General features: G+C 41.0%; 1 protein-coding gene across 2 annotated transcripts in view; it reads right to left on the bottom strand.

Moving 5' to 3' along the window:
- Positions 1–18534, bottom strand: part of pde4ba (phosphodiesterase 4B, cAMP-specific a) — a 129084-nt gene that overhangs the window by 108785 nt on the left and 1765 nt on the right. Inside the window, exon 2 of one of the 2 annotated variants that reach the window (XM_020602769.1) lies at positions 7636–7874. In XM_020602769.1, coding sequence (XP_020458425.1) covers positions 7636–7874 — 239 coding nt within the window. Of the gene's footprint in view, positions 1–1124; positions 2131–7635; positions 7875–18534 lie in introns of those variants that run through there. The other variant, XM_020602770.1, reaches the window with a different exon arrangement.

Genomic DNA, 18534 nt, shown 5'->3' on the forward strand with positions numbered 1-18534 from the left:
TATGGGCATATGCCAGTTCCTTTTCCCGTCTAACTGCTGTGTTGATGAGGGACAAAAATAACCTTGAAGCTTCTGTAGTCAAATCACAGCAGCTCTTTTCCTCACCTCTAATCCATATGGTGCATAACATACTGTAGCAAGCCCCGTCGTCACATCTAGTTTAGTGCTTAACTGCTGCAAAATGAAGAGGCAGACTCAGGGGCTGGGTGGGGGATGGGGTACAAAATGATCCACAGTAGCCAAGGGAAAAAATTATCATTAATAATAAGATGGAATATTGGGTTTATAAAAAGTTCCATACTTTAAAAATATTTTGACCCTTGAGGCTTCCAGTCTTTGGGCTTTTTCTAGGAAACGTACAGGATAAATAACACAACCAGACTGTGCATGCGTGACGTTGCACTATGTTAGCTTTGAACTTATATTGTGTTTTGCAGACGTCCATTCATTCAATGGGGCTGTGAACCAAGAAGGTCAGGAACCACCGGGTTGCATAATGCACCTAAGACTCTGTCCACATCGCTGTATCCATCCAAGATGGGGGCCGACTCGCACACACACAAACACACACATTTTACCTAGGTACAGGGCAGAGATGCACTACAGTCCATCAAAATGGAGGACAGGGAAGTCTGCTAAATGTGACTGGATTCTGTTATGTAATCCTCTAGCCCAGTGACAAATCTCTAGACAACAGCACCAGACACATTTGACCCCACTCACAAAACTCGCTCTTACCACAAAATTTACCATTTACCACATTTTTCCCCTTCCCTGAGATATAGTTTTCCTGGCTGGCTGTCTCATTAACCCCCTGACTTCTCTTCTTAACTGATTTATCTGTCCATCTCCACTTCTTTCCTGTCATTTTCCCCTCAGCCACCCACTCTTCTTTGCTGTCTGCCTTAACCTCTCTTCCATTTCACCACCAATATAATCCCGTTATGTCCCTTTCCTCTTTCTATCCACATCTCTTCCCTTCTCCATCTCATCACATTCATCTTCTGCTACATGCCACCCTGTGCTGTATATTTTCTCCTGACCCCTCTCATTTCTGTACTGTATGTGTCAAACCTCTTTTCCCCCCTCCTCTATTTTTCCAACCACGCCCCCACAGACCTTACCAGGTATGAGCTACAGTGAAGCGTCGCCTCTGTCGGATGCTCTTGTTGACCATCAATTTGCGAAAGAGGCGTGGGGAGCTTCGGGGCGACAGTTTGGGAGATGTGGCGCCCCTCTTCCCTCCCACCACACCTGGCATCTTTGGGGGCTCCAGCTCCAGGTGCATGTGCTCCTTGAATGTTCGGATGCAGGAGTCCATCTCAACACTCAGCTCCTTGGATGACATCCCTGCAGGCTGGGTACAGTCGTGTATGGCAGACTTTGGCTCCTCTGTCAAATTCTGCCACTAAAGTCAGTCCTGCCAACCAGTCATGTACAGCAGATTTTCTCCTCCTCTGGTCTTATTGAGACACAAAGCTGTTTAAAGCTGGATAAAATCTTGTGAAGACTGAAGCTACCTCACATGCAAACATTTACCTTTTTCCTTGTTTGCTTCTGTATCCTTCCCCTTTCTCCCTGTCCTTCAGGAGTATAGGGATGAACCAGCCAGCAGTTGTGCCCTCTACCTCACGCTTTCTTTTGGCTCATGCAGAGTGCTTTCCTGCTTGTCTTCTGTTTATCAGAGACTCTCAGAGGAGCTTTTCCCTCAGGTAAAGGAGAGAAGAATTCCTCTTCTCAACATTCCTCGGCTTTCCTGGCCTTGCTGCCTGTTAAGTGCACAGCCCACTTCCAGATTACTCTCCCTGTGTCCCTCTGTTACTGGTGATGCTTACTGAGTGCACAGCTCAGTGCCAGCTCTTTCTCTCAGTCTATCCAGGCAGCTTGATGTTGGAGGATCCCTTGATGAAAGACGCAGAAGGGATGAGAACTGCTCTCTGATTCCTCCTGTCTTGCTCTCCCCTCCATCAACCACTGCTTGACTGACCTCCTCTCTGCAAACAACCTCCACCTCTCCCAAAGGCACTCTCAGGGTGGCCTAGGGTGAATCCCAATATGCCGAGCCTCAAGTCAAATTTGCTTTCACTCACAGTCAGAGCAGTGAGCGGAGCAAACGCACAGCACGCAGGCAAATGCTTCACTTGCTCTTTCATTCAGAATATACACAAGGAGTTCAGAACAGACACGCAGTGAACGAAAGCCACACCCCATTGTCAAGGATTGGCTGGTGGAATGTGTGACGACAAGCAGGCAGGCACAGTAACAGGTTGTCAGATTTATTATTTATTTAGCCAGGATTTGTGGTAATGTTGCTGATAATGTTGTGACTTTGTGTGAGGCAGGCACCTGGTGCGTGAGGTGAGGGAAAAAAGGCAATTTGCAAAGAAGATAAAAGCAAACAGCTTCATGTCAGCATCAGTGAGAAAAATGATTCACAGCTCAAGGGTGAACCCATTCAAATAAACTTGCATTTATGCCAGTACATGAAAGCCTTTTTCAAGTAAGAAGGTGACTGCTGTACATATTAAGTTGCTACACACAGTATATTCCATCACAATCTTACACACATTTTCTCTCTCTGTCTCTATGGAAGCAATCCAACCATGAGATTGGCACAGAATGTAGAGAGAAAGGAAGAAAGAACAGATAGATTCAGTCACTCTGGATACATATCCACACACACAAAAGACTACTCTATGTGAAGAGCCGAACATAAAGAAAAGTGACCCCGAAGGTAGAAAGACAGAGATGATGAGTGAGAAAATCCTACAGGAACATTAAAAAAAAGAAGAATGGCAGCGTGACAAGTATAGGATGTGTGAGTGCTTGCTCATCTCCTCACTGGCCTGATTTGTTGTGGTTGTGAGTCACTGACAATTTTGAGCCATCAAAGCATGAAACACTTTCTCACTACAATAAACCCTTTTGCAAGCTTCCCAAGCTTGTATATAAAGAAGAAAACACCTGTAGTAATGTGAGGCATCAAAGGAGCACAGCAGGTGAAAGTGTGCATCACTTGTGGTTTAAAAATCACCCAATGATGCAGGATATTCCTGGGTCTTTCCGCTAGTCACTCTCCTACATTACATTTCAAATATGATTTCACTAGAAAACAAGCTAAATTAACACTAGTGGGTGAACTGACTGTAAAATCATACAATACATAACACAGTAATAAAGGAAAAAGTCAGGTTAAACATTTGGGCATCATGAATGCTGTCCAAAACTTTGTGCCAGTCCATTTTGTAGATATTTTACAAGATCTGTAAACAAAAACATTGCTGGTAGCACTATGGGTGCGTGATTACCTATATATCATCTACAGCAATATTTTAATTGCTGTTTAAATGATGTGTGAACTGACATTATCTCACTTTACAAAAACTTTTCCTTCTTCTTCTTCTTGCTTTGATTGGCAGTTGGCAAACCAATGTAAAGGTGCATTGCCGCCATCTTGCTGAACTGGAGTTTGGAGCAGTAACTTTACAAAAGCAATCAAAACCATGCTTTAAGAGTCTACACATTCACTGCTTCATGAAGCCAAGTAGGACAGACTACTGCACATGCAATTCATCTAGAATAACAGGAAAGTGTTACTAATGTTTCACTAAAAGCCAAAAATGTCAACCAGCTGGTAGTACTACATAAACTCAAAGGACCATCAAAGTAAGTGTGATTCATCCTGTGGGGAGGATGAATATCTGTACAAAGCTTCATGACAATCCATCAAATCGTCGTTGACATATTTCAGTCCAAATGGCAGACCAACTGAGCCACAAACAGACATTGCCATTCCTGGAGCCATTTCACTAGCATGGTTGAAAAGCATAAAAAAGAAAGAACAAATTCTCAGTTTCTCCAACTGCCTGCCACCTGGAACACAGTGCTGCTGCTGAAGACATAATATGAAAGAAAGAATGAACAAACCCAAAATACCTGTAACACAACAGCTCTGTCACTGGCTCTTGCACTTTAGTGAGATGTCTGCACTAAAAAGGGGATGACAAAAGGTGAATGTCAAAACGAATATGAGAACGGCAAAAAAAAAAAAAAAAAAAACTGCTTGCAAGGCAACTTAAAAGAAATGAAAGATTCATTTGGACCATTTCACTCCATGTTAGACTCGGTTTTTTACATCTTTGAGGGCTTGAATGAAAGCAATCAATGCACAGTCGCAGCACAAATAGAGCCGAGATGTACAATAGCCCTGCAGTCAACTGTAAAAGGAGCTCTGGCAGCTACTCACAGTTGATGATGATGAGTTATGATTAGTCAATTAATCAATTTTTCCCCTGACAAAAAGCATTTAACTACCATTTGGACTACTAATTAATCTGTTAAGTCATTTATCTTAAACAAGACTAAGCTCAGCAGGCCTTTGACCTCAGTGTCAGTGTTTACAAGCTTACAGTGACAATGCTCACTTGCTAATGTTTAGCAGGTACAATGCTAACCATCTTATTTTTGAAAAAAGTGCAAGGGGGGACTGAATACTCTTAATACGCACTGTATGACTGAAGCAAATACCTGGAACTACACGTTAACACAAATACAGTGAGGATGCGTAATTTGTCTCCTTCAGTTTCTGTGTGTGCTAAAATGAAAAGTGTAAGATCAAATTTATTCTCACTGGCAGCGTGGATTACTCACACCCACACAAAAGCTGTCTGGGACACCAGCGAAGGGGGCAGTGCTCAACAACACAAAGAAAGCACACATAGTGCAGACAAGCCATAATCTGACTGGTGTCATCTTGACCCAGGGCGAAAAACACATCCAAATATAGTTTCAAATCAAGTTTGGAGAGGCATCTGCAGGGGCTACAGGAAACAGCATGTCTAGTAAACCTGAAACGATTAGTCAACTGACAAAAAAAATTAATCAGCACAATCATGATCATAACATTTTCTAGCTGCTGCTTCTCTAGTACGAGTTTATCCAGTTTAATATCCTTGTAAAGTTGTTTCCAACTGTTGACTGATCAAAACAAGACATCTAAAAGACATTGCAATGGCCCAGAAATTTTTAAGTGTAAACAAACAAACAGAATAATGAAATCAAAAAAATAATGAATTGTTGCAACCCCACTAAATACAGTTGTTACACACACTGAGCCATCCATCACTACTGGGCCATCATGGAGCATCTTTAAGAAATCGCCATCATTTAGCATCACCCATAGTTTTGCTGTCACTCATCTGTAGCCATTCACCCGACAAATCATCTTCCACAAGCAAAGCTAGACTTTGCGTGGAAGTGGCAACATATTACCATAAACCTAACTTTATATTCCAAGCACATGAGACCTTTTAAGCAAACTGACAGTGGCATATTTATGGTATTGTAGCTTGTTTTTTTGTTTGTCACATCTAATAAAACCACAGCAGACTATCAACTAGTTTTTCCCTCTTGTGCAGACACCTAAGATTTATGCATATTTCCTGTCAGCTGGCTGTCAGAAGCAGTCAAAAGAACCGAGCTATAGTGATTCAACACAAAGCGTTTGATTCTTGTTCTAAAAGCTGGTGCAGCTGTTAAATTTATTTCAGGTCAGGATCCGATTTACTAGTGTGCATGTACTGTAAATGTACCCACTGACTTCATGCACAACATACACCGATCAGCCATAACATCATGATCACTGACAGGTGAAGTGAACAGCATTAGCCCAATGCTCACTGATGATGAAGTTGACCTACTGTAGATGAAACTTTTAAATTTCATTAATCCTTTTCAAAAGATTCCATTTTGTTAGATCTTTATTAAAATGGTTGAAAATGATAAACACTGTACATTGGTCTCTATGAAGAGAAACATTCAGCAGCTATAGTGGTGATGTCACACCTACAGTGGGGAGGCTACTGAATTTGTCTAAAACATTCTCTCCAACTTGTCCTCATGACCACTGTAACACAGGTTTTTCACTGAATGGTCGACACATCTGCACTCTTCCTGACAGTAGAACTATGGAAGCAAACGGATTCACAGAAGATGCACAGTGAGCTGCAGAGTGACATGAGTGCCAACCGACCAACACACTGAGTACTGTGGACACAGTATTAGGCAGGTGGTCATAATGTTATGGCGGATAGGTGTCAATACATGCATTTTCACTAGCAGTGAAAGAGGCACAGCCAAACACACTTAAGTGTGGCGTATAAATAGTGCTACAGACAACTGTACACACACATTTCTACCTGCTTATAACTTCAAGGGGGAAGAGAGTAATCAGAATTAAAGACCTTCAGAAGGCCTCTGCTAATCCTAACATTTAGCAGCTGTAATGCCTGAAGGGCACATAGTGTGACGTTTTTTTTTTAATTGAGAGGAGGGCCAAGAGGGAAAAGCACACAGGGGACACATCTACTGACTGACACCCACCTGACTTGCTACAATGGGTGCCCGAGCAGACTGTATGCCCACCAATAAACTCACTGTTAACATACAAACTGGAAATCATTATCACATTGTAATAAAATAATAAAAACAACAACTGTGTTCAGATGTAGGGTAAAAAACACCACAAGCCTTGGTGGTGTTTTTTTTTATGACAGTCAAGAGTGATGGACCTTAACACATCAGTCTAAAATCTCCCAAATCAGGTGAATACAAAAGGTCAGAACATCTGATGTTAACACTCATGAAACCATTCCATGAAACTGTGTGTGGAAGCTATCTGCACTTATGTTTCTCCACTAACTCAGCTTTTTCCATCCAGTCAACATGACTAGACTGCACCCTTCTGGTAAAAAGATAAATTGCAACTCTTCAAACTTGGTCATTTCTCAATAAGCAGGGCATTGTGTTTAATCTCAGGAATTTTACATGGCATCGCTTTTGTAAGCCCAGTGTTTGCTTAATGCCACAGTCAGATGAAACAGAACTACATCATCAGTGAAAAGCACAAGCAACATCACCAAGCTGTGCCAAGAGAGTCAGGGTAAATAAAAGAAAAACAGAGTCTGTGATAAGGCAAAATCTTGGCTTAGACCAGTGAGAATGCACTAGAAGAAGAATACAGTACAGACACAGCACTCACTCCAATTATAAGGACTAAATGGTACATCACACCCATTATTTGCCCCCTAAAAAAGGGCATAAAAGATGGCCAACTCTTCCTGAAATCTTTACACTTCTTGTTGTCTGACAGCTTTCCCAAACCACTGAGGTCAAATCTAAGTTATACTCATGACCACAGAGGTTGAGCCACTTCTGGCCTCCACACACTTGGCTGTTGACTCAAGAGATCATCCAAGCCTTAAAAAAAGACTTCCTCCTTGAACTATGTTTGTTTTAAGCATTATAATATTTGAGGGACAGGGCTTTCACCAGGACATTGTTTAACCATCCCAATAGTAAACACTGCAGGAAAATGAAGTTCAGAAAGTATGGTTGCTTGTACGCTACCTCCCCTCTGTAATGGCATTGTGAGCTGGTGCATGTGTAGTTAATATGTCAGCAGTAGCGCCTGTGCACATGAATAGTGTATCACTGTTGTGAGGTGATAAATCTCTATAGAGTTCAGTCTGACAATGACAGATGTTTGGGTGTATCTGGGTGGTTTTAACCGTTTTCCTAAACACAAAGTTTGTTTTGGGGGCAACAGAACCCAATTGTGTATTTAAGTCCACTCACTGTTCAGGATCAACCGGCGTGATGTCTATCCTAGGAGGGGCTCCAAATGGCAGCGACGTTGGCCTGGCCATGATCTCCTCGTCAGGTGTCCGCGATCTTTCGCCCTGACGCCATGACAGTGGAGGTAGCTGCAGGTTGCCCGAGAAACGGCGCCTGCCACGACGCAGGTCAACTCCCAGCGTACAGGATGGAGAAGTAAAAGACTCACTAAGGCAGCAATCAGGAGGCTCTTTGCTGTCCTGGGAGTGGAAAGAAAGGGAAGAGGGAGAGAATAAGTGCAGTGCATGAGAGGCAAAGTTTCAATATTCATTCATTGTCAAATAGAGAAAGAGAAGCAAAACATGACAATATAGATGATGAAAGCTAAAAGGTATGGTGTAGAACATAACTTTAAATAATGTTTCCTCTAAATTCAAAGTAAATCCTGTTTAATTATCATAATCCTCAGTATTTTCCCCACTTGATCAACTGTTTGCCCACTAAGGGGCACCACAGGCTTGTTTCTGACTACAGTACAACACTGTAGAGCACAAAACCCCCTATTTCCACTTATCTATTAGTACATATCTTCATCCACAGGCCTGATCCCTCTTCTCACTATCCCCCTTTTTTTATAGCATCTCAGTGGCTTCATAAATAAGGACAAAAATTGCTTCAGAAACCTGAATGACTAAAAATAATGATTAGTCTAGATTTTTTTCATCATCTCCATTTTTTCCGCTTCATTTACTGCCTTAATTTGTCTCGTTATTGTGTGATGTCTGTAGCAAACTGATTGCAGAGCCTAAAAAACCCAGTTTATTCTTCAGTCTAATTTACAGGCAAGTTTGAAGGGCATGATAAACCATGACATGTGCAAGTGAGCAAAATTGAGAGAGGGAGGGAAGCAAAACATGCGTCTGCACATGGGTATAGTAATCAAAATGAGACATTTAAGCAAAGGTTGAACCTCCCACCGGACTAGACGGTAATAAACACCTATTCCTTAGAGCTGCCTGTCAATCATCTCTGTCTCTATTGTCTCGTCAACTTGTGTTTATACTTCTGAAGGCTGTATTTACTGAGACAACTACAAAGTATGTTCCCGCTCTAACAAGACAGACATTCTTTTATCCACAATCAATACATTTCCACATTAGTACTCGGGAGTACTCAGGTTTGATGTAGGCACCTGGCAGCGCCTCATCAACAAATGGAGGAATACAGGGAATTCATCTGCAACAATAAGATGTGGAAGGCTTTAACCAGCACCATGGTTCAAATCATCATTTCACCAAATTATTCTGCACCCTAGACATTAGATCTGTATTACATTATTAGTTTGTCAAGGCTGAACCTAAATGTACGTCACACACACACACACACACACACACACACACACACACATATATCGCCTTTTAATTTGAATTTTGTCTAAATACCTTTTACCTGTGTTAAATAGCCCGTGACAGATTTTCTGTATTTCTTTTCTCAAGCGTCAAAGCTTGTCTGTTGCATACACAGTATATAATACAGGGGGGAGAATTGAAAGGCATCATCCTTAATTTCACAGTAGTACTTTACTGTAGGTACTCCTTGCAGTAAGTACAACCTCCTACTCTGGGTCCCATGAGAGCTCTTCTTGGCTAGTTGCCTCCCTCCACCAACTCCTGTTTTCTGTGCATTACCAAGCTAACAGTGATCAGCAGTGATCATAATGGAAGCATTTCAGCCTCATCTCATTATTTCTTTATCAGTGTGAGTTGCTGTGACAAAAACCTAGCTCAGGTGCGTGGGTGGTGTCTATATACCCTTAGGGCTTCCTGCAGCCATAGAAATATTGTTCAATTAGCACTAATGGAAAATACAGTACGTATACTAATTACTGGGCTCAGCTTGCATGTTGGTGGCACCAGAAAACAAGAAAAGAAAACAACAACAACAAAAAAAAATCAACATAAGAAACGTTTCCACTCAGCCATTTATTGCAGATTACAATTCAGACTTGAAGAATGCTAATACAGATGTTCTTCCACTGTAGTGACTAAGATGGTGAATTTATTTATATAGTACATTTTCATACACAAAGATAATTCAAAGTGTTTAATGCACACAGATAAAACATTAAAATGCTAATTAAACTGAACCCCCAAGTTGCTCCTGGTGGCCAAGAGCAACTTGGGGGTTCAGTGTCTTGCCCAAGGACACTGACTTCTGGACTGGGACGAATGGGAACAAGTGTTTTAGCCTACAACTACATATAATGAAAATAAATGAATACTAAATGAAGCTGCCTTACTTCCACAGCAAATGTAACAACTACAAGCGTGTCCTGCCCTCTAGTGGCCTACATTTAAGCAGAGACAAGATTAAGAGACAAGCTAGCTAGTTTTACCATGTCTGTACTGCAATTTCTTGCCAGCATATACACCAATATCACTGTCTACAATAAGCTAATATCAACCAATATAGGGCCAATTCATAATTCTGCCTCTAGTTTGTGGTACAATATGTTGACTCTTGTTCCATTCACTGGAAAAAGCAATTGGATACAGTCAAAACACCCATTCAGTTCAATAAGAGAGTGTGTCCAAACTTTGAACAGGTAGTGTGTATATATTTTATTACAGATTATGTTTTTGACAATCACTCTAAAACAATTTAATTTCAGATAACTACGGTAGTTGCCAAATATTTCTATCTAATAAAATGCTCAGGAACAGAGGCACAAAATGTTATTCACATAATCTCTGTTGTGGCTTTTGTTTTTTTTTTTGGGGGGGGGGGTGTAAAGGACTCATCTTAATCTGGATAAAAACACTTGAACTCACTTATCACACTGTATGTCCACTGGTACTGAAATTCAAATGCATAAATTGGTATTGGCTCTTTTCATTCACTCCAAGCTGAAACAGAAAAATGATCTACTCCCCATTTCTCACTCTCCACCACCAACACACAAATCCCTCTGCACTCTCGCCATTTCAACAGTTATGGTAAGGAAGGAACAGAGAGGGGAGAAGGCTGCTGGTAACAGAGGGGAAGGAAAAAGGTCTGACAAAAAGAAGAGAACTGCTGAGGCAGGGCATAATAGGGAGGAGTTGCAAGGAGGTGAAGTCAAAGCGAGAAAGGGAAGGGGATAGCTGGAGAGAATCAAACTAAGATGAGAGAGAGTGAGAGAAAGAGCCGCGAAGGGGAGCAGAGGGAGGGCAACTGAAAGAGACTGATTAGTATTGTATGAAATGAGACATATTCATCTACAGCTGAGCCGAGCTTCCAGGAATATGCACATGCTGTGTATTTTCACCACACACATGAAAATAAAAGCCCACATGTCCAAAAAAAAAACAATGCATACATGAGAACTCTTGCAAAAAGCGTGCTGCTAAAAGGTTGTTTTAACATATGAATGAAACAAATGTAGTGGTTGGTTGATACATATCTGTCCTCTGTGTGTATGTGTCTCTACAAACTGCTGTATTTAACATGGATGCTCTGAAAATCTTGACTGGCAACATTTCATTTTGCTTCACCTGAATACAGATTGTAACATGCATCAGTAGATGTACAATTAAAACTTTACAATGCTTTCATGAGTAGGGTGCCACTGGACCAAAAAGCCATTTCAGATTTAATAACTCCATTCAGTTTGATTGATAGGCTGCTACAGGTGATGTGGTATATCTGTGAGGTAGACAGAGGAGCAGGATATTAAGTGTGTGGTGAATCATTATTTGTTTTCTTTATTTTATGATCATCATTTCTTTATTGCTGTGAAGCAGCCTGATCCCAGCATCTCAGACAATAGCTAAATTGCCTACGTGCCCTCTGATTAGCAAAATGCGCGATGTGTGATAAATTTAGCTTGTCGGAGGGTTGACACACGCTCAGTGTAATTTGCTGAAGGCCACTTTCAAATGATTTCAGCTTCATTCATTTAGTATGCGTGTATAGATAAGACTGTTGCAGAGACAGGGAAGACGATCAGATGTATCAAAGAGTGAATCCTTCCTCTTGGTCTGTTTATGTTCAGAATCATTCCCTGCCTGCCTCAGAAGAAGCCATTTGTCTTGTTTCCATGTTGGAATTAACTCTATATTGCAAACATCTAATGTTCAATAAATTAATAATGTATCTCTAACCTAATCTAGATATTTATTAGGTAGACATCTTGCCAATATTTTCTGCTTTTCTCTGTCTTATACTTCTTCACCGGTAAAATCCAGCTACACAGATAAACTAGTGTTGAGCTTAAATACTTGGCAAGTCAATCAATAAAATGATAAAAAGCTTCAAGTCAATTTCTGAGCAAATATGCCAACATATGGTGGTTACAACTTCTCAAATGTGAATATTTGCTGTGTTTAAGACTTCTCGGGTAGTAAATTGAATATCTTTGCATTGGGACTGTTTGTTCACAAATTACAAAAAAATAAATAAATAAAAGTTAGTTGTTTTTTTTTTTAAATTTGAAGATAAAACTGCAAATATTTTGATAACCAAGTAATCATTTTCATAATTTAAGTACAAATTCCAAACAGAAAGAAAGCAAAGTCACTAAAAACTAGTATCTCTACCGTCGGTGTTGAAGAAAATAAAAAAGTGGGTTATACTAAATAAAAACTCCCTTTTTTGTTGGATTTTTTTGATGACAGGGAAACTGAAGTACCACAGTAGGAGAAACTTCAGATAATGGCAAGACGCGAGATCGAAACGATGTCAGTCCACAGACGGGCAAAGTGCAAAAAGCCACAGTTTCAATACTTCAATACTCCCAAAGTGCCAAGGCAGAGAAAAATGATTATTGCTGTCGTAATCCCTCCTTTCCAGACACAATGAGAAAAATATGGAGGGTGAAAGAAGATTAGAGTGTTTTTTTAAGACTGATACAGAAATAGTGGAGCGAGGTGAGACAGAAAAGAGTGAATGAGAACTGGCCAGAGCACAGAGGATGGGAATTAGGGAGAGAGAAAGTGTTGAACTGTTGCCTTTGCTGGCTTAAGATCCTCAGCTTCTCTCATTAGAGAATGAACAGCTGTTCAATTTGACCCACGCTCCCCGTAATTACAAGCTTAACTTCGGGGAGAGAGTATGATAGAGCTGTAGAATAACAGAAGAACAGATGGAGGCTGAATGAAGAGAGAATAAGAGCCAGAAGGAAGAAAAGTGCTTCGATAACAAGCCTCTCATACAAACAACACAAGCTACAGGTGGGCAACAAATTCAAGGAAAAACCTGAACAAATGAGTGATTTATTCATGTTTACTGGTCTGCCTATTCTTCCAAGAACTGGATAGCTTCAGGCACAAGTTTGGAAAATATAATTTAATGCTTTGAATACAAAGTTCACTTTTTTAGATTGATAAAACGTAAGTATGGAGCTGAAGATGGGAGATGATTAGCTTAGCATAAAGATGGGCATAAAGATAAGATGTTAAGAAGCAGTTACAACACAAAAGTTACCCTAAAACCACAAACTCACATATTTACCTTTGTATATTAAACAAACAAGATATAAAACTATAATTAGTGAGCTTTGGAGGTGCTGGTGGGCATGTTTGACTTTTAGACAGAGCCAGGCTAGCCATTTCTAAGAATGGTGAATAACCACTATATGTTTAGGAAAAGGTTTTTTTGTTGATTTGTCTTAGGAAAAATTATGGTCAGAAAACGGTTAAAGCAGACCAACGCTCACTGCAGGAAACAAACCATCAACAGTGGTCTGTCCTGTCTATGATTAAACAGGTCCCTTGTCAGTGTCTTCCACGGTGAAGAGAGCAACAAGTTAAGATATGAACCCGAGAAAACCCACAAAACAGTGTCAAAGACAGGACACAATATATAACAAAGCTACAGTGATATGAGCTGGCTGTGTATGGGACATAAAAAGTACTTGACAAAACGTCACTATTCGATGCACTGGGAATATGAATGTGTTGGGAAATTCAAAACCGAACAACTACTGCTGGCAGAGAGGTTTAAAGGCTGAATTCAAGTTATAACCTCTGATGAATATTTTACGAGGTGTGAAAGAACTTGACGTGCACAGAGCACAGACATACTTCCTTGCAAACTTTATGGAAAAGATTTTAAATGAATGAATGAAGGTTTGGCTGAATGCAAAGAGTACCTGAAACTATATGTACACACTGGTGAAGATGTAGCATGGAAACTGTTAAATATGCAAAGTCACATACAAATGGTGGCATGCATTCAAGCACTCTCGCAGACAAGCACTGCAGCACACTGACACATTCACATACAGAGATGGAAAGTCAGCGTTAACCAGATCAGAGCTGGTTAGCTGTGACCTGCATGGGAATGAAGTCATTAGGTCTGAGGGCCAAAGCAACGTCATTTAATCTGTCCACCACACAGTGCAATAACACACACACACACACACACACACACACACACACACTCTCTTCAAGGCAGACAGGAGTCAGACACACTCACTTGAATGTGCAGAGATCCAATCCATGTGCATACTAATCCTAATCACCTTCATTTACATCTTTTTTGCACACAAATGTAACACATCAAACGACCCAAATGTCAACTTCACAATGAGCCAAATCATTAAAGCAAATACTCATTGGCATGTCTGCACACACTTATACCATTCAAATCTAATCCCAGCTAGGCATCACCAGCTAAAGCAAATTATCCTAAATCCATCTGTCACAGCTGAAATCCAATAACAATGTCCTACCTCAGCAGACTTAACCTCACTGATTCAGGAAAACACTTAAAGCTTTCACTCAAACATACACTCTGCAGACTCCCTGGTCTTAATGCATGAAGCTAAATGCAAACACATGAACTTGTTAAGGGTCTTTACACAGTCCATCCATCAGATATACAATGCTTATCCTTTAAAGGTCACAGGGGTTGGAGCCAATGCCAGCTGACACTAGGTGAGAGGTGGGGTACACCCTGACAGGTCCAGTCAGTCAGTCACATGGCTGACGGACAGACACGGGCAATCATTCATGCTCACACCTGCAGACAGACTGCAGTCACCAGGGAACAACTTACTGTGACTTCAAAATGGATATACTTGTGTGGCTTGGTATAAGAAAGTCCCTTTATACATCAGCAAGAAATTACAATGACATTTAAAGTGATATGTCGAAAAAAATTATTTTAAAGGAATTCTGGGATTTATGTTCATTTGCTTTCCAAAGCTAGGGCTAGCTTAGCATAAAGACTACAAGCAGAAAAAAAAACAACTTCTGTAGTCTGGTGTTCTAAAGTTTAAAACTCAGTCTTCAAAATGCCTTTAAATTTGTTTTTCCATTTCTGTTAGTGTACATATTAATCATATACAATATGCAGTAATTAGTAGGTTCCAGAGGTGTTTACTGGTGGTACACTAATTATGGAGCACCCAGATGTGAAGCCACCGTGAGTCAATCGCCCCCTGGTGGCTGGCTGCAGTATAGGACATAAATCCTCCTGGTTAGTGAATGGGACATGAGACAAACTAAAAATCCAAAGTCCAAATAAAAATACATTTTCCCAGAGGTGATTTCTGTTGTTTTGGATACTGCAGATCTTATTACACTGTTTTTTCACTTAGGTTTGTTGTTAATAAGTTATTTAATGATATAAAAAGGTTTGAGAAGAAATACAGGCACTTCATTGTTACTCTGCAGAGTTCAAAAGTCATTTTTCTAATTCTACTCAACCTGGAACCAAACTTGAATTTTTCCTTTGCCACTGTGCATAGAAAGGTGAAAGCCGAGCCTGAGATTAAGAATATTTTTTCCTGTAACTGGAAAAACATTTATGTTAAACACACAATAGCAGGCCTGGGTTACAGTGCTTGTTGTGAAAGGTTTGCATGGTGACAAGAGAAACCCAATACAACACTTAAATTATGTTTTGGGCTATACGTTTACTGAACTGTCTGGCAACACCACGAGTCCACTGCCAATCACAGATGGGGGTGAACCCATGTTAGGCAAGCTCCCTCCTAAAGGGCCTGGGAGCTGCTCTGGGAACAGCCTGGCCTTTATAGTTTTGTTTCTGATCCAGTGACTGAAAAACACACTGCTCAATGTACTGGATATATACTTTGTATGGCAAATGTCAAACAACAGCACTTCCTAAAGAAAAAGAATAAAAGTCAAGATTAGAAGTTGGAGAAAAAAAGAAAAAGATGAAAAACCATGCAGTAGAAAGGCAGGTAAGTAAAGGACTGAAACAACTAAGAACAAATAAATAGGCAGTACATAGGGTTTAGGCTAACGTGGAAAGTGGAAAAAAAGAGACTGCGATGGACTGAGTAATGCACACCCACATCATCAGCTATGGGCTGTTTGAGCTGTTGCAAACACCCACAGCAACTGTGAAGTGCACGTGCATGTCTCTGTCCATGCATTATGAGTGTCCAGTATGAAGATGCAAATGTTGTAGACATTAGCTGACCCAAACCTTTCTCCTGCAAATGGAAGCGAATTGATTTGCAAAAGCAATTTATATTCCAATGCAGATGGAGTGTCAGGAAGGTAGATTAAAAGCTCAAGACTTACCAGAGCCTTGAACTTGCATCTCTCACATCAGTTCAAGACTTTTTCATTATTTAACCATGACTTTTCCATAAACTTTAGAAAGTGGGGCACATGTCTTAACATAACTATGCCAAAACTTACATTTAGTAAGAAATGTCTTGTGGTGAGAAAATGATTATCATCACAAAATTACATTTTGCACATTATGAAAATTAGACACGCATGAATATATTTTTTTGCTAAACTGGTCCACCACTTAAACCTCAGCTGAAATAAGTTGTGAAGACAACACTGACATATCATTGTCTTTTAAGCAAAGTTGCCGGCAAACTTTTGTATAAATCCGGCAGTTATGGAGCAAAATAAACATTTATCTGGACTTGTGTTTCTCTTCACAGTTATTTTAACAATTATAGCCACCTTAGGTGGGGGGCAGAGATCAGTAGTAGATAACATAAAAACATAGGTGCAGGATGTGTTGTGATGAGGTGCAAAAGGCCACATACAACATGTGCTGATACCTGTAGAGTTAAATACTCTATCATATCACTTCACATATACAAGACCTGTGAGGGCAATTAAAAGTGAAGAGGAAGAAAATCAGAGAGAGAAACTAGACGAGAATGGTGCACACAATGGAAGATATAAAAGAGAGTTGCAATGCAGGAGGACAGAGCAAGCCCAAGTACAGAAAACAGCTAGCACAACACAGTGAGAGACAAAGACAGGAAGGAAAGAGCGTATTGTAGAGAATGAATCCAATATCCTGTGTGTATGTGAACTGAACTGAGTTGAAGCAGTCATCTCTGAGCTTTCCTTAGTTGTACCACACAACCAGTTTACACTGGAAACTACATGAAGCCTGCTGATTTTGTCACTTGAAAACTCTTGAATGTCTCGTAACTGCCTATGAGTGTCACTGTTGCAAAATAAATCCGTCTCTGTGGGGAGGTTTCTGTCTGCTCCTCAGTGTCTGTGACCCTGACACTGCAGCTGAAGTTAAAGAACAACTAAGTTGAATGTGTTACATTCTTTTGATGAACATCTGGTATGTACAGCCTAATACAGTATACAACTGGTAGTGGGCAGTTGGTGAGACTAAAGGCTCATCTTACATACTCATCGTCCAGCTCCTGGAGGGGCTGGAGACCTTATCCAGGCTCTATGGTGCCGCGGCGTGTAATGGATTCTAACCATGGCTATCTGGTGTTTGTTGTGGGTGGTGACGAGGGCCTGCGGCCCAGTGGGCCTTGCCCCTCTCGGCTTCACCTGCGTGGGGTGGATCTTTGTGCTTTGAAGCCGCTTCGACCGGTTTCGCAACCGGTGGTGCCTCAAACCCGGGACCTGGCAAGGTTTGGCCTGGTGAATGTCCGCTCGCTGAGGAACAAAACCTTTATTTTAAGGGACTTTTTTAACTCTATGGATTTGGATCTTCTCTTTCTCACAGAGACTTGGGTGGATGCCGGGGATTTTAGTGCTTTTACGGACCTCCTGCTGGCAGGTTGTTCTTTTATTTTAGCTTGCCACCCTTGTCAGGCCGTGGTGGAGGGACAGCGTGTGTTTTTAAAGCAACCTTTTTTTGTAGGCAGTGTACTTGACCCCTGCCTACGTTTTTTAGTTTTGAAATGACTTTACTTGAGGTGGGTCATTCGGATCCTGTACTGTGTGCTGTCATTTACAGGCCACCGAGATACAATAAGGACTTTGTGAATGACTTTGCAGATTTTATGGCCAGCGTTAGACCTCATTGTGATCATTTTCTTATATTGGGTGATTTTAATATACATGTGTGTTGCCCTGATAAACAACTGGTGAGGGAGTTTTTAACTATTATTGATGCTTTTGAACTGGTGCAGTGTGTGTCTGGTCCTACACATGAGCGGGGACACACGCTGGACCTTGTTCTCTCGTATGGTGTGCCTGTGACTAATTTAAATATTTGTACGAATGTTTTTTCTGACCACTTGTCCATTGTTTTTGAGGCGAAACTGTTCTGTGTAGGTGGCGCCGTCGGACACTGAACCCTTCCACTGCCGGTCTGTTTAGCACAGCGTTTGTGTGCACTGACAAGGCTGGTGAGGATACGGAGGGGCTTAGCGCTTGGTTTCAATCCTCTTGCAGCCTTATACTGGACTCTGTGGCCCCCATGAAAACTGTGCTGCCTAAAACGAGGGTGGAACCCTGGCTTGGCACTAGAACTCGTGTGGCCAGACAGATGTGCCGCAGAGCCGAAAGAAGGTGGAAGAAGGATGGACTGCAAGTTTCACTGCAAATTTTGAAGGACTGTTGGCGCAACTATCAGAGGACTGTGGAAGAAGCTAAGCGGGAGTATTTGTCCAATATTGTTGTAGCTAATAGTCATGATTCACGTGTATTATATAGAACAATCGGGATGGTGTTAAAT

Source organism: Monopterus albus, unplaced genomic scaffold (assembly GCF_001952655.1).
Source record: "Monopterus albus unplaced genomic scaffold, M_albus_1.0 scaffold58.1, whole genome shotgun sequence".
NCBI classification, from domain to species: domain Eukaryota; kingdom Metazoa; phylum Chordata; class Actinopteri; order Synbranchiformes; family Synbranchidae; genus Monopterus; species Monopterus albus.